The sequence below is a fragment of the Paramormyrops kingsleyae genome, chromosome 21 (assembly GCF_048594095.1).
Source record: "Paramormyrops kingsleyae isolate MSU_618 chromosome 21, PKINGS_0.4, whole genome shotgun sequence".
In the NCBI taxonomy this organism is placed as follows: Eukaryota; Metazoa; Chordata; class Actinopteri; order Osteoglossiformes; family Mormyridae; genus Paramormyrops; species Paramormyrops kingsleyae.
In genome coordinates, this window is record NC_132817.1 from 15,621,609 (window position 1) to 15,648,286 (window position 26,678).

At 46.0% G+C, this 26,678-nt stretch overlaps 2 protein-coding genes across 6 annotated transcripts; one reads left to right on the forward strand and one right to left on the reverse strand.

Moving 5' to 3' along the window:
• The first annotated feature begins 263 nt into the window (after positions 1-263).
• cactin lies at positions 264-7,894 on the forward strand. Its single transcript, XM_023797964.2, has 10 exons — positions 264-761; positions 975-1,602; positions 1,957-2,052; positions 3,226-3,371; positions 3,465-3,627; positions 4,102-4,216; positions 4,350-4,542; positions 4,644-4,766; positions 6,763-7,064; positions 7,184-7,894. Exons 1-10 carry the CDS (start codon positions 442-444, stop codon positions 7,672-7,674), a joined length of 2,577 nt encoding a protein of 858 aa, XP_023653732.2. The 5' UTR covers positions 264-441; the 3' UTR covers positions 7,675-7,894.
• On the reverse strand, positions 6,535-19,469 carry LOC111836629 (semaphorin-4E-like). Of its 5 annotated transcripts, none has more exons than XM_072704477.1 (15): positions 18,924-19,469; positions 16,213-16,363; positions 15,699-15,844; positions 15,465-15,524; positions 15,234-15,332; positions 14,775-14,874; positions 14,191-14,301; positions 13,637-13,788; positions 13,209-13,375; positions 12,547-12,703; positions 12,244-12,466; positions 12,049-12,164; positions 11,797-11,966; positions 11,202-11,254; positions 6,535-10,922 (listed from the first exon to the last, which is right to left on the reverse strand). In XM_072704477.1, exons 2-15 carry the CDS (start codon positions 16,310-16,312, stop codon positions 10,318-10,320), a joined length of 2,259 nt encoding a protein of 752 aa, XP_072560578.1. In that variant the 5' UTR covers positions 16,313-16,363; positions 18,924-19,469; the 3' UTR covers positions 6,535-10,317. The 5 variants fall into 5 exon arrangements, with proteins under 5 accessions (XP_072560578.1, XP_072560574.1, XP_072560575.1 ...); XM_072704473.1 differs by having other exon boundaries at positions 16,213-16,556; XM_072704474.1 differs by having other exon boundaries at positions 16,213-16,583.
• Between the last annotated feature and the right edge of the window lie 7,209 nt (positions 19,470-26,678).

Sequence of the window (26,678 nt, forward strand, 5' to 3'; positions counted from 1 at the left end):
CTATTCAGCATTCTCAATCAGTAAAGAATTTCAAGAATTAAGCTTGACAGGCCATCGACTTTGAATTTAACGCGTTTTCATTTTTTAAAATAATGTGTCATTCCTTCTTATACAGTATCACGCAACTCACCATACTCACGTAAAATGCGCTTCTCTGAGCCTGCGCAAAACGAAGAAAACACGCATGTGCAGTTTGTGATTTTGTCAGACTAAGTCCCATTTGTGTGGCCATTTTTAAGCCTGATTTAAAACATTTAACCTGTAGAATTTATTAAATCAATTAAACAATATTAATTTTGTTCCAAATATTCAATAGTTACTGTTTGTTATTTGACTTCCCAATCAGTTATATTTAGATATTTTATATTGAAATAGTTCACAGTGCAACATTTTATTTACGCGACATCATTGAAGAAGGCCCCCTTCGTTGGTCTGTTCGTCATGGGTTCGAGGACACACAGCCGATCAAGATCCAGGTCCGGGTCTCGATCTCGGTATCGACTGAAAACGAAAAGAGAGAAAAGTCGTTCTCCTGATCGGAGGGGCGATCGAACTTATTTGGGAAAAACGGAAGTTGAAAGGAAATCCAGGAGGAGAGAACGGTCCGACAATAGCGGTAGTAGAGAGAGGTATCGCTCCGGTATCGGTTCTGTTCATTCACCACACGGCTCCGGCACAGACTCAGACAACAGCGACAGGAATTCACGAAGCCGCGGAGAGCCCGATTTGAGTAGAAGACGTGTATCCAAGGATAGGTCTAGGTATGTGAGTGTACCTGAGATCTTACGGTGTTGGTTCGGCAATACCTACCATTTTGTTATAAAGTTGTATTTGTTTTTAAACATATGCATTTTAACTGCTTGTGCTAAGTAGTACTCAAAGTATTGCCGTTATAATTAGCAGTCGTAAACTTAGAAATGTTTAAAGCTTGTTGTACATTTTAGGATTTCTTTGATCTCAATTTATTTCCCCAGCTCTGCATCAGAATATGATACAGAAGAAAAGAGAAAGAAAAGTAATAAAAAGAAAAAGCCCAGGGATGAACACAAGGAGATGAAACAGAAAAGAGAGACCAGAAGCATCTCACCGCCGGGTATGGATTCCAGCTTGGAGAGGAGGAGGAGGAGGAGGAAGAGCAGCGAAAGGAGAAGTCGGGAGAGAGGAAATAGGAGCAGCAGCTGGGAGAGAGGGAGGAGAGAACGAGACAGGGAGAGGAGAAGCCGAGAGAAAGAGAAAAGAAGCGGAGATAGAAAAGCAGAGAAAGGTGAAGGAAGGGAGCGAAGAGATGACAGAAACAGAAGACGCTCCCAGTCAAACTCCTCGGTGTCTTCCCAGTCTTCGGGCTCACAGGCGGCAGACAGGAAGGGCTCCCCAGGGCCAGATGACCATATGGTAGTCCTGGAGGAGAAGAAGAAGAAGAAGGAGATGATGAAAGCCCTGGAGACACCTGAGGAGAAGAGAGCACGGCGACTTGCTAAGAAAGAAGCCAAGGAGAGGAAGAAGCGGGAGAAGATGGGCTGGAGCGAGGAGTACATGGGCTACACCAATGCAGATAACCCGTTTGGAGACAACAACCTGCTGGGTACCTTCAAGTGGCAAAAGGTGAAGGTGGAGAGTTAAAGGTGGAGAGTTAAAGGTGGAGAGTTAAAGGTGGAGAGTTAAAGGTGGAGAGTTAAAGGTGGAGAGTTAAAGGTGGAGAGTTAAAGGTGGAGAGTTAGACTGGCCAAAATGTGAAGCAGAACTGCTCCCTAGCTAGTATCGCAGAAAGCAGGATAAGTCTGTAGGTCAGCTAATGTTTCTAAACCTTTTTATATATTTGTAATCCCATTGATTTACCTTATGGAGAATCGGGACCTTGAGTTATCTAATAGGGCTCTTCCGTTTACCAAAGTGTGTTAATTATGTGTGTTGGGTGTCGCTCCCTGAACGCTGCGTGTGTGTTGGTGGCTGCGACAGGCTTTAGAGCTGAAAGGTATCGGCCACCTAGGTGAGAAGGACCTGAAGGAGAGGAACAAACACATCCAGGAAGAGAACCGGCGAGAACTGCAGAAGGTAAGACCACGCGGCACTGGCTGATGGTCACGTAATACGGCTGCTTGTGGACCTGTCACGCTGTGTGCTAATAATAATAATGGTAGTAATAATAATAATAAATAACTAATAATGGTTTTTTTTGAGAAAGTAAGAACAAGGAACTGGGGATTATTTCCTTAATTATCAGACAAACCAAAAGAAAATGATCAAATATTTATGTAACACATCAAATACTTTTTCCACTCAAAATTAAGCCATTCATGATGATAATTTAGTTATCTCTGAAGTGATATAAAATTTTTCTCCTAGAGAATAGATGTTCTGGCAGCTTTTTCTGCGATAATGAGGACAGTGAGTCATAAAGTATTTTTAAATCATTACAAAAATATTTAACGTTCAGTGGGCATAAGCCTTGGTGCACGGTGCTCAGAAAGTCTTGGGATGCTTGCTTAAAAAGTTCATTGGCAAGCAGTCCCATTGGGTGCTTCTTAATTAGTAACGCCTTTGCAATAACATAAAACACCAAACATTTGTGTTTAGTATCTCTTTGGTAGCCAATGCCTACAAGTGCATTTAATGGCAAGAACAGAACTGAATGAATCCGTTAAAAAAACTGACAATAAAACATCTGTGTGGAATATATGTGCAGGTATGTTATAAATTGCATGTCAATGGACTTTAGTTGTAAAACCAATAAATTTGCATTTTTGCAGAATTAACCAAGTGTCCCAAGACCTAAAGACTTTTGTATTCTTAACTTGAATACAGTCTCTAAACGAGGAGAGGATGTAGTGCAACAAAGGACTGAATTGAAGTGATGTGTTGTGATGGGTTAGGAAATTCTAAGCGGGGGAGAGGTTAGGCCTACGTAGGTTTTTTGAGGAGCTGGATATCTTCAGAATAGAAGCTGCACATGAGATGTGATTTGAGTTGCATCTCTGTGACGGGAGCTTAGCGAAGACATCAGCGAATTATACAACATTCCGCATTCTACAACGGATTCTATTTTACTTATTGAATTCCGTGATTCCCTCTGCGTTTTCCACATCATAGGGCCCTCCACGTGGTACACTGGCATGTGTTAATCTTTCCTGTGTTCAAAGCTAAGTATGTGGTAAACATGCTACAGTGTTAGTGTGCACTCCTCCGTGTGCGTTAGTGCAGTACACGCGTGTGGCCCCTCTCTCCCAGGTGAAGCAGCTGCGTCTGGAGCGAGAGCGTGAGAAGGCCATGCGTGAGCAGGAGCTGGAGATGCTGCAGCGCGAGAAGGAGGCGGAGCACTTCAAGACGTGGGCGGAGCAAGAGGACAACTTCCACCTGCATCAGGCCAAGCTCCGGTAAGCCTCCTCCCGGGCCGTCTTGGGTGTCGAAACACTGTTCCGAGATCAGATTCCTGGCTGCAAAATCAAGTCGTTGGCTGTGTCCTCCAGGTCGAAGATCCGGATTAGGGATGGCAGAGCCAAGCCCATCGACGTGCTGGCCAAGTATATCAGCGCCGAGGATGATGACCTGGCGGTGGAAATGCACGAACCGTACACCTTCCTGAATGGCCTCACTGTCACAGACATGGACGACCTGCTGGAGGACATTAAGGTGTGTGTGTGTGTGTGTGTGTTTTGACAAAATCACTCTACTCAGATTGTAACCACTAAAAAGACCTTGTGTACACCTCTACAAGATGCACATCCCACTTCATACTTTTTTTTCCAACCTACTTTTCTGCCTTTATTCAAAGGAGTGTCAACAGTTTGTTTTTTGGACCTATTTGATTGGGTTAGCAAAAGCCAATTGGGAGACTAAGATTACGATTGATTTTCTTGATCCTAGGAGGAAATTCTGGTGCATACAGCAGTGCAGGGATGAACATGCGTGTTCGTTGTACCACCAAGTAAATGTGGTGGCAGCAAATTTTAAAAAGTACACAAATTGAATATCCTGAATATCGCAGGGTTGCATAAATATATATTTTCAGGTAATAATCAATTAGTGATGGAGGAGTGTGTCACAGACAAATTTGTGGTGCGCGTTTGCCCGCCGACCGCCGAGTGACGTTCCCGTGTTCTGCAGGTGTACATGGAGCTGGAACAGGGGAAGAACGTGGACTTCTGGAGAGACATGACGACCATCACGGAGGACGAGATCAGCAAGCTCCGCAAGCTGGAAGCGTCGGGGAAAGGGCCAGGTGAGGTAGACGTGGCACCGCTTGCTATATCCGCCCCAAACCTTTAAGCTTTCCGCCGACAGCAAGGCTGACCTCAAACTGTCCTTGCTGACTGAACTCCTCACACTTAACGAGCTGTTTACCGTGCATTCAGGTGACCGCCGTGAAGGCATCAACACCTCCGTCACCAATGACGTGCAGACCGTGTTCAAGGGCAAGACCTACAGCCAGCTGAAGGCCCTGTACCTCAACATTGAGAGTAAGATCCGGGCAGGAGGCTCCAACCTGGACATCGGATACTGGGAGAGCCTGCTGCAGCAGGTCCGCGTCTATATGGCCCGTGCACGGTCAGTATCGGCGCACTCGCCTCATTGTGGGCATTTTTATGGGCCTCTGTCTACATGCACATGTGTGCCAGTCACCTTTAACATCGTGCGTTGGTGTTCAGGCTGAGGGAGAGGCACCAGGATGTCCTGAGGCAAAAGCTGTACAAATTGAAGCAGGAGCAGGGGGTGGAGAGCGAGCCGCTGTTTCCCATCATCAAAGAGGAACCCCCAACGCCGCAGCCCGTGTAAGTCCCGCCTCCTCTGCCAGCTCCACCAATCAGCTTGCCCGATTTAACCGATCAGCTAAACGTCAGGATCTCTTTTAGCTACATCAGGAGAGCGAACAGCTGGATTTTAATCATGCAGTGGCTGGGGCCTGACTAACACAGCAGTGCACCCTCAGATTCATCCCTTTTAGTGTTATTAACAGTTGAGATTGCCAGGATGATAGTAGGGGAGTGTATTTAACACTGTAAATGTAGCCTTTATTATAGCCGGGGAGCCTGGCATGACTTTGTCAGTTTGTCCGTTGAGGTTGTTAGCCTTGCCTCTCGGGGATGAAATCTGAGGAGGTTGGTGGTGACTGCAGGCTCTTACCGGTGCTCAATTAGCATGTAAAAACTACACACGCCTCACTCACTGAGCAGTTCATTAGGCACGCTTCCCTGGGGAGGGCCTCTCTTTGCTCTCAGGACAGCCTCAGTTCTTCGTAGCATTGATTCCATAAGATGCTAGAAACATCCCTTTGGGACTCTGCTCCATGCTGACATGATTGCATCATGCAGTTTTGGAGTATGTGTCAGCTGCACATCCCTGCACATTCCCGTTCTACCACAACCCAAAGTGTTCTGTTGGACTTGGATCCGGTGACTGGGAAGGTCTCTGGAGAACACTAAACTTATTGTCATGTTCCTGGAACCAGTTTGGAAAGAGACTTGCTTTGTGACATGATACATTATCATGCTGGAAGTAGCCATTAGAAGATGGGTAATTTGTGGGCATGAAGCGAAGCGCACGCATTCGAGCAATGGCATTAACGGACCCAGAGTGTGCAGAGAAAACACCAGAAATCACCACCAGCCTGGACTGTTGACACAAGGCAGGATAGGCCCATGGATTCATGCCGCCGATGCCAAATTCTGACCATATCATCTGTGCGCCTCAGCAGAAATCAAGATCCATCTGACCAGGCTGCATCTTTCCAGGCTTTAACTGTCCTGGTTTTGGTGAATCTGTGCCCACTGAAGCTTTCAGTTTAGGTTTTTGGCTGACAGGAATAGAACTTGACGTGACCTTCCACTGCCGCAACCCATTTGCCGCGAAGTTAGACATCCTGTGCATTCTGAGACGCTTTTCTGCACACCACAGTGCACATGGTAGTTATCAGAGTCACCGTGGCCTTTGTCAGCTTGAACCGGTTTGATATGGTTCGCTTCTGTCTGCAGGACTGCTGCTCACTGGATGTTTTTTGTTTTTCACGCCATTCTGAGTGAACTTTAGAGACTGTGGTGCATGAAAATCCCAGGAAATGAGCAGTTTTAGAAATACTCAAACCAGCCCGTCTGGGTCCAATAATCATACCATGGTCAAAATCACCAAGATCTAATTTTTACCCCATTGTGGTGTTTGATGTGAGAATGAACCAAAGCCCCTGACCTGAATCTGCACCAGTTGCATTGTGCTGCTGTCACATGATTGGCTGATTTGGAGATTTTCTTGAATAAGTAGATGTTCATAATAAAGTGGTCAGTGAGTGTCTAAGCAAGACGGGAAGTGAGTGCACAGCTCCGGAGGCGACGTCCTCTGGGCCACTGTACTGGCCTCATTCGCCAGGCTTGTTATTCTACATCTGGGTGATCTAGAAAAATGCCAAATCGCCACAATTACTGGCATAACAATGAGCAAGTTAATTTTGTGTTGAAATTAATCTGTTCTCATCACTCATTCAGTAGCTCAGAATAATTAAGAAAAACAAATTAATTTATAAAGGAAGGAAAACACAAAGGCTTCCAGTCTTGGAAATATCTTTATTAATCCTTTTATGATTAAATGGCAAAATACTTTAAATCATTTTTAACAGAGTCTGTTTTCTGCCGTGACTATAACGCACCCTTTAGCTGATCGCTTGATCACGGTGAGGTGTGAGCAAGGTGGGAAATCCGCTCATTGTGTAGCCCCTCCCACCCAAGTGACATCATCACGCTGTGGCGAATTCATCATGCTCCCCTGTCACATCCGCAGGACCAGTACAGAGGACAGGAACACAGAACAGCCTGGGCCTTCCTCCTCCTCGTCTCCCCGGGGTACCAAGGAGGGAGAGGAGGCTGGGGAGGAGGGGCAGGGGGATGCGGAGGGAGAAGGCAAAGTGGAGGCCGTTCTGACTGAGGAGGACCTGATTCAGCAGTCCCAGGCGGAATACGACTCGGGTCGATACAGCCCCCAGCTGCTGCTGCCCTCAGAGCTGCCCCTGGACACCCACACAATGGAGCCCGAGGAGGACATGCAGCGGCTACACCTGGCCCGACGCCAGCTACAGGTCACAGGTCAGTGCCCCACACCCTCCTGTCCAATCAGGAAGCTGGAATGACCAAACTGAACACCTAGAATCACTCATGAATCACTCCTAGCATAAGCTAACCTCGTCATCTGTCCGCATCCGTAGGTGACGCCAACGAGAGTGCGGAGGACGCGTTCGTGCGGCGCGCCAAGGAAGGCATGGGTGCCGACGAGGCCCAGTTCAGTGTGGAGCTGCCGCTCACCGGCAAGATGTACCTATGGGCCGACAAGTACCGGCCGCGCAAGCCGCGCTTCTTCAACCGCGTGCACACGGGCTTCGAGTGGAACAAGTACAACCAGACGCACTATGACTTCGACAACCCGCCACCCAAGATCGTGCAGGGCTACAAGTTCAACATCTTCTACCCGGACCTGATCGACAAGCGCTCCACGCCACAGTACTTCCTGGAACCCAGTCCCGACAACAAGGACTTTGGCGTCCTGCGTTTCCACGCCGGGCCGCCCTACGAAGACATCGCCTTCAAGATCGTCAACCGCGAGTGGGAGTACTCTCACCGGCACGGCTTCCGCTGCCAGTTCGCCAACGGCATCTTCCAGCTGTGGTTTCACTTCAAGCGATACCGCTACCGCCGATAGGCCCACCCCGGGACCCTCCCCATTTCGATTAGCCCAGAACTCGTTATGGTTGTTTTTGTAATGTTCATTTTTAAAATCCCAGAGATGTGCTGATCATTAAAGTCATTTTGCCTGGGACCATTTGTTCCAGAAACAAGTAGTACAGACTAACAGGCCTGTTTTTATATGAGTACCCACCCCACCAAAACATGTTTTATAAATTAAACACTTATTTCACACAGTGCTTGTCTCCTTGAAATGTGTAAGCATTCCCTAAATAAATGCAGCAACAATGAAGTCACACCCCGAGGAACTTGATCATTTCAATATGTAAAATTACAGCCCCACCTCAACCCTCATCCATAAACTGGTATGTGTAACATAAGTATATTTGCTCGGGCTAGATAAGACGTGAGAGATGGTTATTTGGCACTCCTCTTCCCAGGTTGAAAACAAAGGGAACACTAATAAAATGAACTGAAAGTGAGAGAGAATTAACTGAAGGAGCTTTGAGATGGATTTGAGTCTGGATGATAGTGGCCTCTTTCCGTGAAGGCGCTCCTTGCAATCCTACAAGCCCTGCACTCTTACTTTCACCCATGACGGGTGTTTATAGTTACCGTGCTGCGGTTGGGTGCAGCTAGCTTTAGCAAATGGACCTAACGGCCTATATGAGTCAGTGGGTGGGGTGACGGGGGTGTGTGCCCCAGCTTTACAGTAATGGAGCCTCCATCTTTGTTTCCTTCTCTCAATAGTCGCCTTCAGCCCAATCTCAGAGCGACTGAGCCTGTCGGAAACGTGGCTGAACGCGTGATCTTTTACATCCTGTCGTTAAGGCGGAGGAGTAACTGCTACCAACACCAAACAGCCTCCCACGCCACAGCTGGACTGAATCCAAAAATCAGCATTTTGTCTTGAATAGGGCTTCTCCCAATGTACCAATACAGTAACTACAATGGTACTGAAACGAAGGAAAAGGGTGCTTGGTTTTACTGTGATTTTTTAAATGCCGTTTCCTTCAAAACTGAATAGTTGAACTAATATTTAGTCACTAGGTAAAACAGACCATAAGAGACCCGAATTTGGTCATAGCCTAAGTTTGATAAAATATGCAGTTACTGTGTTTTGCCTTTGTAAGACAAAAACTGCGTGAAGAAAAGAAAAAAAGTCTGTACATTGACGTACAAAAAGTAATTTTAACATAAAGCATTCTTGGTTGATAATAGTTCCGACAGCTTACACAGCTCAGAAAGCCTGACTGAATATGAAAAACCGAACAATAGTTTAAAGGAACATCCATTCACTGGCGTCCATTCAATGAAAACCGGTCTTATTTTTGTTTTGTCCAAACTGTTGTGTCAGCAGGGTGGAAGAAATGGGCTGAAACAGTGGCTGAACAAGTTTGATGGTAAAGACAGGTCGAATGGGAGGAGAGCAACATTGATGTTGTAGTGTATAAAAGTATCAAAATATCAATAAAGGACCGAGGATAGAGAGAACAGTGCAATTAATATCCACAGCTGTTCAGTCGATGGAAATTTATGGAAAGAAACATGTCAGTCTCACTGAAATTGGTCCCAGCCTTCGAGTCCAATAGCAAAACTGCCAAAAGCCAGCATCCCTACAGAAATGAATACAGCTTCAAGCTACTTCAATGCGAGTACCAGCGAAACTGAGACCACTTTCCCAGTGCGAAGGCAATGGAGCATTTCACAAAACGTAAACATGCTCCAACAGCGGTGTTTGAAGCCAGAGCAGCTCTGGCTGATATTAAATAATGAGCAATGAGAGGTCCAAGGGGCTGATGCAGTAACAGGAACAGGCATGCTGCGTCCCGCTTTGCGATTTCCAGTAAGATGGCAGCTCTGTACAAAGCCTGGGGGTGTGTACGCAGGACAACACGTATCGCGCTCGAATAGCATGTAAACAGGCGACCTGGCAGGGTTTGTCACCTGTATAGTCTTGCCCAGGAAAGGCAGCGAGCGTTAAGGCATGCAGAAATGTTTTTTTTTTTATTAACTCCTGCCAAAGGAACGCAGTCTCAGCTCCATACGAAAACAGGAAACCAACAAACGTCTTTTTTTTTTTCTTTTTTAGGCGAAAAAAAAAAAGCCTGTAATATTTTTTGAAAAAACAATACAAATGTTGGAAAACAATAGCAGTATCAGAAACCAAAAAGAGTCTTTGGGGAAAAATGTTATATAAAAAAAAAATAAATTAAAAAATACACATTCTGGACAGGTTTCTCCAGGCAAACTGATTTCCAGCTTCAGTTCAGTTTCGTTTTCTCTCCCGTTGTGGGGCGGGTTTGATCCATGCTTCCGAACCTGACAGTCATGCTGGGCAGGGTTTGCTTTGGCCAGCGTCTCCAGAAAGCTACAGCAGAAGCAGAAGATTCGACTTTCACCAGGTTCCTCACTGGCTGACCCGAAAACTGGTTTATTCGCCTTAAAAATTAACACTGGAATGAAACATGAAAAAAAATGCAGCTGTGTTTACGTGCCAGGATGAAGGTTGTCTCCCTCTACGGGGAGTCTTCATCAAAGTACAGGGGGGGCCAAACTGCTGAGAATCCTGTGGACTAGGCCCCCACGTCTGTCGCACAGTCCAGCTGCCATATGTAGCTCCGCCCCCCAAAGGACAGACTGACTCATCAGGCTCCCCTCAGATCTCAGACTCGTCGGCGATGAACTGGGGGTTGAACATGGGGCTGCCGTTGGACCTGGGGGTGCCGTGTGCGTCTGTGGGGAATGGGAGGCCGCAGTGGTTGTTGTTGGCACTGCGGTTTGCCAGTAGCTTGATTTCGGCCGGCCCTTGGTGATACCCCTGGTTGTGCAGGGGTGGTGGTTGGGGGTTCCGGCGCAACTTGATGCACCACGGCAGGGAGATGTGTCCCTTGCAGAAGTCCCACACCAGTAGCATGGCCAGGAGCAGACTAAGAAGCGCCACGGTCACCTTCAGAACCACCGTGTTGCAGGCCTTCTTCTGCAGCATGGGTATCAACGGGTCGGTGTTCCCCGGCTGCAGCAGGTATGTGGCCATCTTGGTGACAAAGCCTCGCTCCACAGACTGACACTCGTACAGGCCCGCTGCCTCCAGTGGGTTGCCGAACACCAGCAGGCCGTCGGCGTGGACGTGGGCCATGTGTGGAGCATCCAGAGGTTTACCATCCAGCAGCCAGACTGTCTGAGCCAAATTGGAGCCCTGCTGACAGGGCAACTTCACATTGGTCCCCGCATCCAGTGTCATGTTCTGGGTCTCAATGCTCTCTGGGAAACAGACACACAAATGCACTAAGTAGAGCTGCAAAGGAAGGGGGGTGATTTCCAGAAACTTTCCATTCCATGGGAAGTTAAGCTGGGGAATTTTGGAAATATTCCAAGTTGGAAACTTTCCATGGGAATTAACAGGAAAATTCCCAAAATATTGCAATGCTAACAGTTGTGGGAGTAATTTTGCCAGAGTACTCTTGCCAAGGTAACGTCTCATGTGCTCTTTCTCCTCCCTGTTCCCCATGCTACTTAAGACCCCACTTTTACACATCTTACCGACTTTCGGACATAAGGAAGCATTCCCATCTTTCACTCTCTGAATCAGCTCCCTAAGAGGCAGGAAAAAAAACTGTTTAGCATCCCTGCAGCAACCTTAGTGTACATCCTATATAACCAGAACCCAATGTATTATAGCTTGTGATTTAGCAGCAGAGTAAACCTGGATCAGGGGCACCTGCACACCCTAGGAATTCGTCATGCCAGTACTGGTGTATACATTCACAAACAGCACTAAATATGAATGATAATTTGTAATAAAGTACATTTAAAGGTCAGAGAAATAGTGCCACCCAGTACTGATTAGTCAGTAAACTGGTATTTACAAAATGTGCAATGTGTTCAAATCCAGCTAGATGTGCAAGTCTAAATACTGCCTATTAATTAAGTAGAGATGTACATATTTATGTAGGACACAGAATTCAAAAATGTGAAAAAATGTGTGTGGTCAGAGGTTCAAAGACATGCAAATATTATGTGGAATTAAAGAAACACGTAGTTGGCTGATCTCCATCAGAAATGGGCCGATCGGCCCCCGTTTCACTGCCTTCATGCCAACGTGGCACCGGTTTGCTGGAGGAACAGAGTACGCTACCTGTCGGGGGAGGGTTCCCCCGGCGGCACGGCCACGCAGGCACCCCCTGTCGTGTCCCACGCGCAGTACGGGTCCCGGGCCAGAACGCAGTCCAGACACGATTTGTAGCGGCTACACCCCCTCAGGGGAACCTGCATGATGCCGCTGGCCGAGCCGGCGTAGAGAGTACCCTGGAGCACAAAGATCCAAAGCTCTCACACAGACATGTCACCGAGAGAAAGGGGCCCGTGGTTACCGAATTCCGGGCGTTACCGTGGCGTTAGAGAGGCGGAGGACTTCAATGGGCACGGCGTCACCGAACAGATGCAGCTCCTCGACGATGACCACGTCGCTTCCGTAGTTGACTGCCTTCAGGACGGACCCGTTCTCTGCAGAAGGGCGACTGACGAATCACCACCACGCTCACCAGACCTCACGCGTCACGTGACCGTGTCGAGCACTGCCTACCTGTCCCGATGAACATGACAAAGTAGAGGTATCGGTCCAACGCTAGGACACTGTCCACCGCGATGCGGGTGAAGGCAGGCCCCCGCTTGATGAGCTGCGGCCCCCCATTCAGGGGCTGGACCACTGTGTCCATGAGAGGCTGCCCCCTCAGGAACTGCAGGGTGCTGTCAGGGATGTCCAGCGACTGCTTCACACCCAGGCTCCTCGCCGCGTCGTCGATGCACTGCAGGCAAAAACCCCGACCCATTACAAAGTCCCTCAAGCCCAAGCTGAGACCCGACCCGGCCGTTTAGTGGTACTCACCGCTCCGGGGCGTGGCTGGGGCAGCTCCCCGCCATACGGGACCCACTTGGTGTCGGCGTTTTCCACATTGATGGACTTCTTGTACCTTCCTTTGGAGAACACCAGGCTGATGTCTTCCACCTTGTACGCACAAACCGCCGACGTGTTCATGGACGCCCTGCTCGCGGTCAACAGGAAGCAGGACTGAGTGAGCGGCTCGGGCCACAGGAGCACACACACGCACACGCACGCGCACGCGCACACATCAGGTATCTGTATCTTTGTGGGGACTCTACATTAATTTCTATGGGCATAACCCTGCTCCCAATAATGATAACCATAACCCCTACCCAGCACTAACCTTAACCATGAGTAACCAAACAAAACACAAGACTTCGGCATTTTGAGTTTTCTGACTGCATTCACAGATTTTTACAAAACTGAGTTTCCCCTTGTGGGGACTGAAAAAAAATGTCCCCACAAGGTCAAAACAACAGGTTTTTAAATCACATTGTGGGGACACTAATATACACATAACCCACACACACACAAACATTCCTCTTTGTGTTGCCAGTGAACAACTGGCCATGGAGCATACAGACAGCACAGCCCCCTCCCCACCACCTCTACTGAATGACGGCGCCCCCCCCCCAAGGACGGGGCACAGCATCGACGGGACTCACAAGGTGAAGACTGCATAGAAGACGCTTGTCTTCCAGTTGTGGTCACGCCACAGGAACGCGTCCTGGAGGATGAAGGGCATGCTGTAGTCCAGAACAGGACAGTCGAGACGGGCCTTCAGGAAAGACGTCCAACGCTTCTGTAGGGTCCGCTGGCCGCCCATATCACCCTGCAAAGACGGTCATCACATCACAGGTATGAGGTTCTGTATGAAGCATGAGCGGATCCTTATCATTTAATGCAGTGTTTCTCAACCCGGTTCTCAGGGACCCCCAGACAGTCCATGGGAGATCTAGGGATCTCCCAGGACTGGGTTGAGAAACACCAGATTAACTGGAATGGAAAGGAAACCAGGGCCAAATGTGGTCCAACATAAACCCAGCCGGACACGGGGGGGGGGGGGGGGGGGGGGTGTTCTGGAGATCCTTACCTTGCAAACACGTGCGACACGCGACACCACCAGCTTCTTGTAGAAATCGTACTCTACGGCGGCCTCGCTGAAGAACAGGTAGACCTTATCGTCGTCGCCAGTCGAGCTGCCCAAACTCTCAGGGACCTCGACCATGTAGACGAACCGGGGGTCTGAAATCATACCGCGACACCCAGCACATTTACACAAAGGCAGCACGATTCAAGGACGAAAATACACAGGCTAGCGTGTGAGCTGCTGAGCCGTGGCGACACCATTTTATCTGCGGTGTGGTTAATGGTTAACGCTACAAACTGGCACGCAGCAGAAACGTCAAGGGAACACCCAACATTCAGCTCCGGATCATCAGCCCTGGTTCTGACCCTCATGTGGACTCATGCATTACTCATTATTGTATTACTCATTAATGGACCAAAGTAACCTTCCCCTGAAGTAACAAACTCGATTTGCGGAAAGCAGGAAATGCTGATACATGCCCGATCCTAGGATCGAGCGCCGCTGTTGCGACTTCAGACCTCAAAGGCTCTGGAGCCGAATGGCTACGAGCATCTCACCAGAGAGCCATGAGTCCTGGATCTCCGTGCTCAGGTGGGTACGGGAGTTCCGTGTGAGGGCCGAGTTGGAGCCGAGGAAGTTCAAGGTGGTGGCAGAATACAGGTCATCACCTGGAGGTGGGGGGGGGGGGGGGTGTGCATAGCACGACAGAAAGCAACTTCGATTATGGCAAAAATGCAGGAAAAACAGCAGTGCCGCTTTATTCCAGAATCTAACATTCATTATCAAGGAAAATGAAAATGCTCGCAGTTCCGCAATTTTAGTTTCTGGATTTTCAAAAACCAGAGCAGACTGACTTTAGTGCCTGGGTGAGCACGGGTACGAAAAAGAAAAAGAAGAAAAAAAAATCATCCAGTGCCATAGTTGTGAGCCATTTGTACAGCTGAACCCTTCACTGTCCACGGCTGAAGGGTACAACAGCAGTTACTTAAAATCCCATTAACTAGTAGTCTTCCCATTGCAAATCAGTATTTGGAACACTATACACCTGCTGCCCTAGTGGGAACCAGCCAGAAACGGCCCTGCCTCCAGCAGAACACAACTGCCACAAGTCTCCCCAGCGCACGCAAGCATGCCAACGTACCAACCATGAGGGAAGCGTATCTCTGATGCGGGTCGAAAGGACACTTCCCCTTTCCATCCTCCTTCCAGCCCTGCAGCTGCAGCTGCCCCTCGTCGCAAGTCTGCAAACGTGCAGCGCAAACAATCAGGTGTCAGACAGCACCAGTAACCTCGCACTGCGGTGCAGCTGAAGCGGTGCAGCTGAAGCGGTGCTCGACAGGCTGGGCTGATATCATGAAAGAGCCAGTATGGGTAACAGGCATCAGGAGTCTCCAATACCAGGCTTGTAGCTCCCCCACCATGCAGCCACATATTAAAATAACGGGTTTGCAACCCCCCTCGGAATATTTGTTACCAATCAGACTCTTAGCTAGGTAGTAAAATTACTCAAGTCTAAACCCCCACCATAATCTACAGAGGGCCCCCCCGCCTGAATTTTTTAGGACCAAAGCCCATCCCACCCCCAGGCCATCAAACTGACCATATAGGTGCAGAGTGGACTGAAGGCATTGGTTCCACACGCATAGATCCGGCCGTCGTGTACCGTGTGCAGGATGCGTATGTAGTTCTGACAGTCGACCTGGAAACGGCGAAGGACAGGAGCATTAGAGTACCTGCCATCCGGCCTTAAGCGAGGTCGTGTTTCTGCATGCAACACACATATATATATAGATATATATATACACACACACACGCACGGAGGCTGTGATACCTCAGTTTTTCCTTTAGTCATGCACATTTCCTGTTCGTTTTTTGTGATCGCCCATTTAACCTGCAACATAAATATTAATCATGGGGTTTGCATGAGGGTGTATGTCATACAAATGACATCACAGGAATACATGTCACTGGTAGAGTGGGCGGGGACAGTTGCTCATTAGTATTACCTTGATGGGGTGGGGTGGAGTTTGGGATTGGCGGGAAAAGGGGCCAGGGGGTGCTTTACCTCAGATTTCTTCCTGGAGACATCCTGCATGTCCAGTGCATAGATGACATCTCTGGCCCCGACCAGAAGCAGACCCAGGTCCTCTCTCAAGAGCATGCAGGAGTAATTCGAGACCCTCTCCTCTCTGAACAGACGAGCATTATCATCTAGCCCCAGGACAGGGAAACAAAAATATATATAAACACCGTTCTCACGAAACACAATTCCATGGGAACAATTGCATCTAGTCATTTTACAGATTTTATTTATTTTCGCAGACACTTTTTTTTTCAAAGCATGGAACTTTTTAAAAAAAGCAAGGCCACACAATCCGTGGAGCACTTGGGGGTTAAGGGCCGAGCTCAGGGGCACAAGTGTGACATCACTATGGCAAGTCTAGGATCTGAACTAGCAATCCTCCATTCTCAGGTACGCCGTCCTACCCCACAGAGTCAGACGCCACCCCCCTGACAAATTTAGCCTCCTGGAGCACAGAACAAAAGGTGAGATGGAAGTGGGCGAGAGGAGAGCTCACCGAGGTGTGCTACGGTCGTCCGGGGCACAGCTAGGGGAGAACTGAGCGCCGGCACGGCCAAGAGACTGCGGAGGAAGAACAGGGTCGCATACAGAAGCATCGCTCTGGGCTTGGAGGCGTAGGAACACGGTCGTGAATCAAAGTCCTCTGACTGCAATCACACAGCAAGTGAAGAAAACTCTCAAAAAATTGCTCAGATCCGACTGTAGCTCCACATCACTGGCCTGGCAGACGTCTGTCTCCCATACAAGCAATGTCCTCGTTTCTGACCAATCTTGAGTCATTTTAGCAGAGGTTTCGTACTCCGAGGAAGGAAGACCAGCTGAGCAGCCTGCATCTGTGGGCTAGACGAACACGAAATCTCAAATGACCTGTAAAAGGAAGTGGTCATAATGACATCATAAAAAAGTTCCTCAATTGTTTGTGACCAATCTACAGTGACTAATTCTACTAAGCTTAGATCTGAAATTGCACGCACCGCTTTGCCTACTGTCCCTACAAATTCTATAATGTTTTTAGATTGAATTATCCCTTGTATATTCCAACAACAAGCAAATGTTAGCCAATCAATGCTAATTAAACTGAGCAAGCAGCTGCAGAAACTTGATGCACCTCCATCTCTGTAACTTTGGCTTCTTTGTGTTCTTGCAAATGAGTACAAAAAAAAAAAAAACACTTCACTTTGATCCATCTCCTTCTATTCACCTTTGCTTTGATTGGCTGGAATGCAGCAGGGAATGCATTCAGGTTGGGACATGCATGAACACACCCCCCCACAGGGAGTCTGTATGATTAGGAGTTGAGTTGACATAACTTTAAGTTGTAGAGATTGTAAGAGCCTCCATGGTGCCTTTCAGCCAACTGCAGAGTTCCTGCTGGGGCTGAAGACTAGTGACTCTTAGCCTCTCTACTACCTGCCATGCTGAGCAAACTTGTATGTAAATTCGGTCACTGACAGGGATTCTGATCTGCCCATTTCCGTGCCTTACACGCATCTGAGTCACAATGAACTTCCTCCATGTGTCACACTTCCATAATGCAATAACTCAGGATGTCATACATCTCATCTACTTGCGGTTTATGGTGTCTGCACAAAAGTCCGCATTTTCAAAAATATAACAGGTGCACTACACTAGGCACTATTTTTGGGTTGATTTTCTGGCATCATCTAGAACTCTGCATACGGCAAAAAAAATGCAGGAAAAAAGTATTGCCACTTTATTCCAAAAACTAACATTCACTATCAAGGAATATCAAAATGTTTGCACTACTACAATTTGAGTTTCTGAATTTTCTCAAAAGTTGGAGCAACATTAGGATCCTTAATGCCTGGGTAAGCATGTATTTGGGGCAAAAACTGGAACGGCGAACACAGCGATGGATTCCATCAAAAAATGTACATTATGTTCCAGCAACACGACACCAAGTTTCGAAGTACACGATGGATTTTGCCTCGGTCACTGGCTGAGATCTGAAAACCCGCAAGTGAAACATCAGTGTCTCATCACCCGACACGCACACCTGGACACTGCAAGTTGTAGGTACACGCACACCTGGACACTGCAAGTTGTAGGTACACGCACACCTGGATACAGTAGCTACACCACATGGATCCTGTGCATGTTGATCTCTCAGGGCTCAAAACAGACATGGATTTGATTCTCATGTATTGATGTAGAGGATATCAGCATGAAGAAATTAATATAGAAACAAGTGCAGCAGCCATGTGGTCACTCAGTGGGAAGCACTATTGTGTCACACCTATAGGGAGTGAGGTATGAGGCAGTGGTGACTATTGTGTCACACCCAGAAGAACATTAACATGGTCAGAGGCCCTTGGGCAGTTTCAGTCGTTTCAGGTCTCAGGTTCCCCTGAAAGTTGTTGACCATGGGGGGTGAGGGGGGTAGCTATTTGAGGTGCGGGTGGAGTGTACATGGTCTTTTTGGGGTGTGTAGCTTTAAAACAGCTGGAAGACAGACGGAACTAACGCGGCTGTTATGAAACCAAACAGTTAAAGGGCTTAAACTAGCTGGTTGTTGTTGCGGCTTTTGTCCAGAGCCAGGTGTAAGGAAACACCGTGAGACTGTAAGAGCGGGAAGACAGAAGACTGACTGACCAGTGTCATTGTTCATAAAATCAATTAATAAAAATCATAACGCCCGCGACGCTTCCCAATAAAGAGATTAGAAAACATAAAATACGCTGCAAGAAATGATAAAACGTAACCAAACAACATCCTACTATAATACGTATACAATCTCGCAAACCAAAAAAGCCATTTCTAGCCGCGTTTTACCGTTTTATATGACCGAGCACACAGTGGATTCGTCGAAATCTTTGTTTGTAATTATTGCCGCACTTCATCAAAAACGCAGGATGACAGATGTTACGTAGTTTCACAAAGAGTCCAAATGTAACACAATTAATACCAAAAATTATGTTCAATAAATACCTACCAGCTAGCACACCCTTTCCTTAAATTATAGTAGATACAACTTCAAGATAGCTGCGTACTTTCTAATTCAGTGAACATCAGAAATGCAGGCTTACAAGCAGGTAATCAGGCATCCATTCATTAGCAAACGTTTGCACATTAAAGCAAAAGAAAACGAAACCGCAGGAACATTCTGGCGTATTGGTTTTGCCAGGTGAAAGTGTGATTTAAAATACAGGATTAAAATCGCGCCATTTTGAGGCGATTCGGGTTTACCTGCGGCAGCTGGATCGACTTTCGGCAGCGGCGAAAACACCTTTATCCGCCCCCTTATCGTCCAAGCTGTTTGAAAATCGCAACAGCCAGCAAATCGCACCTCAGCCTTTGTTCGATCATCAGAAGCGCATGTTCCGGTGTTACTGTAACATCCAATCTTTAATCTCACTCCAGCTGAAAACACGTGCCATCTTCTAAAACTTTCAGATGTTAAGGCATGGCGGTGGTACGACGTGAAATAAAAGCGGACAGACTCGGCCGGAAGGGTGGCTTTTAAAAGATGCCGGGGTTCTGCGCCCGGACAGCGCTGCCCATCCACCTGCCGACGGGCGCCGAGAGAGAGCGCCAGCAAGCCCGCTGTTAGCTGCTACTCAGCAACAAAACCCGCACTTTTTTGCACTGAAAAAAAGCAATATTACTAAAGCCAAAGTTAATAAAACCAGTTTATGCGTAATTACAGGTTTTTTCCATCTACCTCCGCGAGCAGGAAGAGAGCGCAGCAGACCGGCATTGTCTGACTGTGCGCGACAATAAGGGCGCGGCCGATCCCAGTCACCCGTGACACTTTATAATAAAGTCTGCGATGAATGCATTTACTATCCAGTGTGACCATTTGTTACGTTTTTAATCCTAAAAGGTCCTAGTCCCACGATTGTTAATTAGACCAATGTGACTGATTTTTTTTCAGTCTGCTGGAGAAAAAATGTTTAATTGTGTGTTTAATTAAATTGGTATTTTGATTTTGTATTAGAATCGCAAATACATTGTGTATTTCGTGTATGTTTTTACCAAATGTCCCCACAATGTGGTAAAACGTGTTACTTTTTAGCTTGTGGGGACATTTTTTTTAGGTCCCGCAATATAAACCTAAATTTTATATATTAAAGAATATGTGAATGCAATCAAAAAAGTAAAATAGCCAAAATTTTGCATTTTGTTTGGTTACTTATGGTTAAGGTCAGGGCTGGGTAGGGGTTAAGGTTGTCATTGTTGGGATTAGGGTTATGCCAACAGAGATGAATGGAGAGTCCCCACAATGACAGGAATATATGAACTTTGTGTGAGTGTGTGTTAGTGTTGCCACCTCAGTCCTGTAAAATCCTGGACACCCAGTAAGGGACCAAAAATATTGCACACAGCGACACCGTTCCAAAGGTTTGTTTAAGTCTGATAGGGAAATTGATAGGGCGATTCCGGGTCCCGTAATGAAATATGTTTTTTTCAAGGACAGACGACCAAAATCCACGGTTATCCCAGACAATCCTGACAAGTTGCAAACCTAGTGTGTCTGTGTGTGTCCCCTGATTCTGGCCCAGGTAACATAAATGTGGCACTCTTGGACTGTATCGGTGATTGTTCGATTTCACACGCAGCTCTGTGGACCCCCGCTGACAGCATGCGTAGTTGTAGACTGATCTAACCGGCCCGACAGAATGTGGCCAGTAGGGGCACTAAAACGTATGCAACCTGTTTCATGGGAGACATCAGTTTCACTAGGGGGTGCACTAATGCAAAAACAACAAAATTTTAAAAAGGTTTTATAGCCAGATTATGTGATGTTGTGGTAAAACATCACAAAAAGGGTTTGGCTACCTAAAGGATTATGAGATGTTATAGACCAGCATTCTCCAGCGTTGTGCCCAATGCTGCTTGGTATATAGGCGTTAGGCTCACTACAGTCGTGAACTGGACAGGCAGGAGGAAGATGGGTGTATGAATACGGAGTGTCACGTGACATTGGCTGAACGCTAAACAGGATAACTGTGTTAATCAAGGCTGTGCACAGTCAATGCATGGAGTAATTTTGCATTGGTGAAACATTTGTTACTTTTTGGTATTGGGGGACTGCAGCTTTTAGTGAACTAAATGGTTTAAGTCTTTGCTTTGAGTTTGATAAAGAAAACTGGTATTATTCTTACATCTCCTGATCATCTCACACTGAAACATGAGAAAAAGCCAGTCTTTAATTAAAATTAATTTAATTAAAGAAAAACAAACCGGTCATCAAGAAATAATTATTTTTTAACAAAGTCGTGTGCCACAATTATTTGTACCCATGGAAATTATAGTGAACACAATGTAACTGAAGCAAGTTTTCCATGTAAATTGTACATCTTTGAGTTGATTGGAGTGTGTAGGAATATTCAAGCTGCAATCCATAACTTCCTGATTAACTGGGGTACAAACATGAGGTGATACAGAGGTCAAATTCCGTTAGACATCCATCAACATGGGAAAGATAAGTGAACACACAAACCAAATGAGGGAGAAGCGTGTTGAGCTTCATAAGTCAGGGAATGGGTTTAAAAATAGCTACTTGCCTAAAATGCCCATTCCTACTGTTAGGGCAATAATAAAAATACAATACAAGGGGTGCCAATAATTGCAGAGGGCAATTTATTTATTTTTATTATCGCATCCCCACATTGAGTAAATATGCCCATCATTGAAAGAAATTCAGATGATGTCAGAAAATACGATTCAATGAGCAGCATAGAGCTAAACAGTGAGATTCTTCAATCATCACCTGTCACGTGAATTTTAACACACGTGAATTTTAACACAAATGTTTCCAATTTTCCCCCTATGGCTAAACAACTTGAAAAGTAATCCACTTCAGACAGGCATTTAATGCGTCTCATAAGTTTTACTGAGCAAGAGCAGACTCTGAATAATTGAATTTTAAAAGCATAAAATTTTAAATATATATCAATAAATGGTTACATTTTATTCCCAAAGACTTGATATGAATGACGAGATAGTAGTCCTTTGCAGTCAAACTGTGGTGGTTGGATGGGTTTAGGACAAAATGGGTTTCAGGATGCTATTTGATCTGAACACACAACATTAAGTCAAGCAGATGCTGGGTTATGTTTTCAGGGTGCTGGTCTGGACAGGCTTCTGCCCCCCAAGCTCGGCGAGGACCTCCAGGGGCTTGGTGCTTGGTGGGGGGGCTGAGCTTGACTGAATGGATGATGATGGGATGTTGGCATAGGCTGCATATTTTGTATAAAGGAAACACAAGAAAAGATCAAAGAGCTCACAGTTGGATCTCTTTGAACAGGTACCTCCAACTTTCTGTTATGAAGAATATTTTACTATAACTATGAACAATTCTTGAACTAGAACACTGGCCTACCTTCGGGCCTTTTCTTCCAGCAGTAGATGAACGATCCCAACATCATGCTGGTCAACAGAATAGACCACACTCCCACCCCCACCCAGATATTGCAGCCTGCACCTACAAGACATGACGGCAAAACAGGGACAATGTGAGGAATAAGGCGAGTGGGAAATATTCCATCAAACCGGCAGCATATCTGACCCACAGCTTTGGAAAACACATCACGTACACTGTGTCTAGGCTGCTTCTTAAACAGAGAAAATTGGGTAACAATTTACATTAACTGCACGTTCATAATACCAATGTTGCATGGACCCCTAATAATGGTATAATGTTTGTTATTAATGTATATTAAAGCTGTTAAGGTATGTTAGGATGCTAAGATATACTTACATGCTGCTTATGAATGTTCTACACTTTCAGAAAAAATTTGTACATTTGATTGCCACTGGAGTTGTACCCTCAAGGGTCTGCCAACTGTACCCTTAGCTGTAGGTAATTGTACCTGAGGAACATTTCTGTGACAGTGATGGTACCTTAATGCTGTTTGTACCATTGGGATGTTCCTCAATGCTCCTCCATTTCTGTACCTAAAAAGGTGTTTGTGTGTTTTACTCTTACTTTTCTAAGAGTGTGATGAATGAAGGTGCACTGAATGTTGTATCGATGCATCATAAAGGCATTATGAAGGTGCAGTTAATGTAAAGTGGTCTTATAGGAAAATGGTCTTAAAAGAAATGCACTTCAAAATCAGCAAGAATCAATTGTCAATTCAAAATAAATATATGATCTTGTGGTGTCATGGTGTGTCATGTGAAAAAATAAATGTTTCAGATCTTTCCTGTTAAAGAGCATGCATACCCTTCTGAGACCCAACCCATTCATTTATGTCCATTGCAGTGGACATTTTGTTTTTGCATCTATCGTTTCACTGATGTAAGGAAATGTATCTATTCCTGTTTACACTAAAGAGGACATGCTGTGAAATTAACAATAAAAATAAATTTGAAAAAAGATGTCTTATTTCCTCCAAAGACATAGAAAATCACAATTAACCTAAAACTGAAGGACACTTTTTTCCTTGGGTCTCAGGAGGATACAGAGCATACCCCTCTATGACCTCACTGCAGCCTTGTCTTCTCCTGCCGAATCGTGTGGACATACACACACACAGAGCACACAGGGAGCTTCTACTTTACCCTCTGCAGCTGCAGACGGAGTTTCTGTGGAGGGAAGTGGTAAAGGAAGACTTTTTATTGTAACTCTACGTTTACAGTCACTCTTTTGAAGCCTTGCCATTAATAAAACCATGATGTATGTGAGCTAATTAATGCACACCATAAATCCATGCAGAAATTAAATTAAAATTCTCTTTCACTCTTATTTTTGCAGTGTCACATATCACTACAACACATTGTGGCGATACTTTGTCTCCCAAATTACCAAATATAACTTCCGTTCCATTGGCAGAGCAGTTCTCCAGGGCTGGGATCTCCACTGTCACCTCACAGAAGTAGATCCCTTGATTGTTGAAGGTAGCATTCCTTAGAGTCAGTCTGGACCAACTGTATCCCGCCTCCTGGTACACCAGGAGGTCTCTGGGGTCCCGATCATCTGATACGTTTCTTCTATTGTCTCGAATACTGGAGGACACCAGCACACGGCCTGCCTGGGATCCATTACTATGAGACCAGGTCACTCGAACCCTAGAGTCGTCTGGCACCTGGAAGGTGCAGTTGAGTGTCAGGGAGTCCCCGTCGGTGGCCCGGAATTCCTGAGGCTGGGACACTGTGCACCAGCCCACAGCAGCTTCCACACACGCCAGCACTGTGACGACGGGGAAGAGAGGATATGTGTCAGAGTAGTTAATCAAAGAAAGAAAGCTGTATGTGCCTCTGAAATACAGACTTCTGCACATGGTGGAGATACTTTTTAATGATAAAGGAGAGAAACATCAATTAAACCACCTAGACATGCAGACCAAGAACCTTAATCAGTTTATAAATAACAGCCATTTATGTTAACTGCTTATAATCCCCTCTGATTCAGGTGATTACTCCATGTGTAATGCAGGTAATGATTTAATATTTCTTGACATTTAATAAATTAGACAAGTAAGACTGAATGTAGCCATTTGTTTGCAGTCCGTATCTGTTCCTGCTTATTCCAATTAAGGTTATTCAATGGCTGGAATGTCAGGGTTAATATTCAGACGCCTCTTATTGTTTTGTAGAAGCTAGATTTGCATATTTTTTATGCATTCAGAGGTGCGCTTTTGGTTATTCAAACAACAATTTTTTTGTTTAGGGTTTGGACTAGATTTTACAGGAAATGTTATGTTTGTTTTAATTAAAACAGAATAGAGAGAGGCAAGTCATAAGTAAAAGACTCAAAAAAATTCTAAAGAATATTATATATCATTTTCAACTCTTGAATCTCTTGCTGTAAATATGATATATAATTCAACTGCTGAACTACTTCCTACTTCCTGTACAATCTGAAATAATTAGCAAAAAAAAAAGTTTGGTGCATGTGAGCGTAACACAAATTATATAAAAGCGCTGATTGTGTCTTTACCTGTCATGAGTCCAACGGCTGTTTTGTGTCCCAGTTCCATTATTGCAGTAAAGACAAGTGACTTCACTCGCTGTCTCTCTGCATGCTGTGTCTTCCCCACACTGACACCTAGATGGGACATGGAGGGGAGGGGAGGGGAGATTACCACAAATGACACAAAGCCATTTTTTCAGTCATTAATACTTTATGCATGTTCTGAATATTATTTCAAAGTAATGCTGGGGTATAGTGCAGTAAAGTTTGTTTGATGGGGCATTTAAACTGGGCTTTAAAGTGGAGAGCTGGGGCCTGAATCACTAAGCTGGATTTCTAGCTTAGCCGCATAACTACAGTAGTTAGGTTTCAGGTACCTTTGTTTAAATGGACTTTATCTTCATTCACTTACATTTAGTCCAACTACAGTAAATACGACAAGTTCTCCGGCTAAGCAAGAAATCCTGCTTCGGCCCCTGGTTATTTTCCTTTGCTTTCCGAGTTCTGATTGACAGGGCTGTAGACCAATAAAGACCTGAGACCCTACAAGCGGCTTCACTCTGGGCAAAATGCCAGCATGTGCCAGTCGCCTGGAATAGGACAACTCTGTCAAAAGCGCTTATATATCACAAACGGAGTATCATTGAAAGGATGTTTATTCTGGAGAATCTTCTGAATCCAACGATCCCCAATTGGGTATGTCCTAAAAACCTCTAGTAATCACTCGAACCCTGTGGAACCAAACTGCTAAACAGGTTAGAAGTTCAGTTCTCTAGGTATGTTTTTAAGAGCTTCAGAGCCCAAAACCAAACCAAAGCTAAATTCATATAATGAAATTTAGCGGTTATCGTTAGCTTCTGCTAAATTTTTGAGTGGTTTATCGGTTTAGCGTTATCAAATTAAACTTTGGAATTAGTGGATTAGCGGTTATTGAAGCTAACTCTTCGGTTAGCTGTGCCCACCGCTGATGAACGTATGCAATAATTCAAGACTAAACTTCAGCCTCAGGAGTGGAGTGAAGTATAGGCCAGGGGTGTCAAACTCCAGTCCTGGGGGGCTGGAGCCCTATGTAGCTTAGCTCTTTCCCTGTTCCATCACAAATCTTTCAGCTCAAGAGCTGTGTGGTAATTAACAAGGATTGCAAGGAGTTGAATCAGGTGTGTTAAACAACGGGAAACCCAAAAAAGTGGAGGGCTCCGGCCCCCCAGGCCTGGAGTTTGACAGCCCTGATATAGGCTATCCTAGGCTAGGTGGTTAAACTTCTCAAAATTTGATCCACCAGCACAATACTCCCCTCAGCAAATTTTACCAAAGCCCCTGAGGATGCATATTGTGCAGGCCTAGGTATTGCACCGCAACTTTATGTGCATGTGGCCCTATGTACCTAGTCAGGGAACGGACATTTACTGTTATTTGTGCCTATGCAACGAACATCAGATCAGAGTTTCTGGCAATGTGGAGACTTTGGATGGGGTGCTGGAAGGTGCCCCCTTCTGGGGACTCCATTGATCTGCTGGGGGACTTTAACATTCACATGGTGTGATTGGGAGGAATGGCCTGCCTGATCTGAACCCGAGCGGTGCTCTATCATTGGATTTCTGTGATAACCACAGTTTGTCTATAACAAACACCATATTCGAACATAAGGGTGTTCATAAGTACTCCTGGCACCAGAGCAGTCCAGGCCGCAATTTCAATGATGAATTTTGTAATCATCTTCGGATTTGCATCCGAATATTTTGGGTACGCGAGTGAAGGGAGGAGCTCAGCTGTCAGCTGATCACCACCTGGCAGTGAGTTGGATCTGATGGTGGGAGAAGACGTTGCAAAGACATGGTAGATCCAAAAGCATAGTGAGGGTGTGCTGGCAGAGGCCCCAGTTTGGGAGATCTTCAACTTGCCCCTGCAGCAGAATTTGTCTTGCATGCCAAATCGGGATGTTGAGCCTGAATGGGCAATGTTCTGGGATTCCATTGCTGAAGCGGCTGTGTGGTGCTTTGGCTGGAAGGGTGTTGGTGCCTGTCGTGGTGGTGGTCTCCAAACCCGGTGGTGGACACTATCGGTAAAGGGAGCTGTCGAGA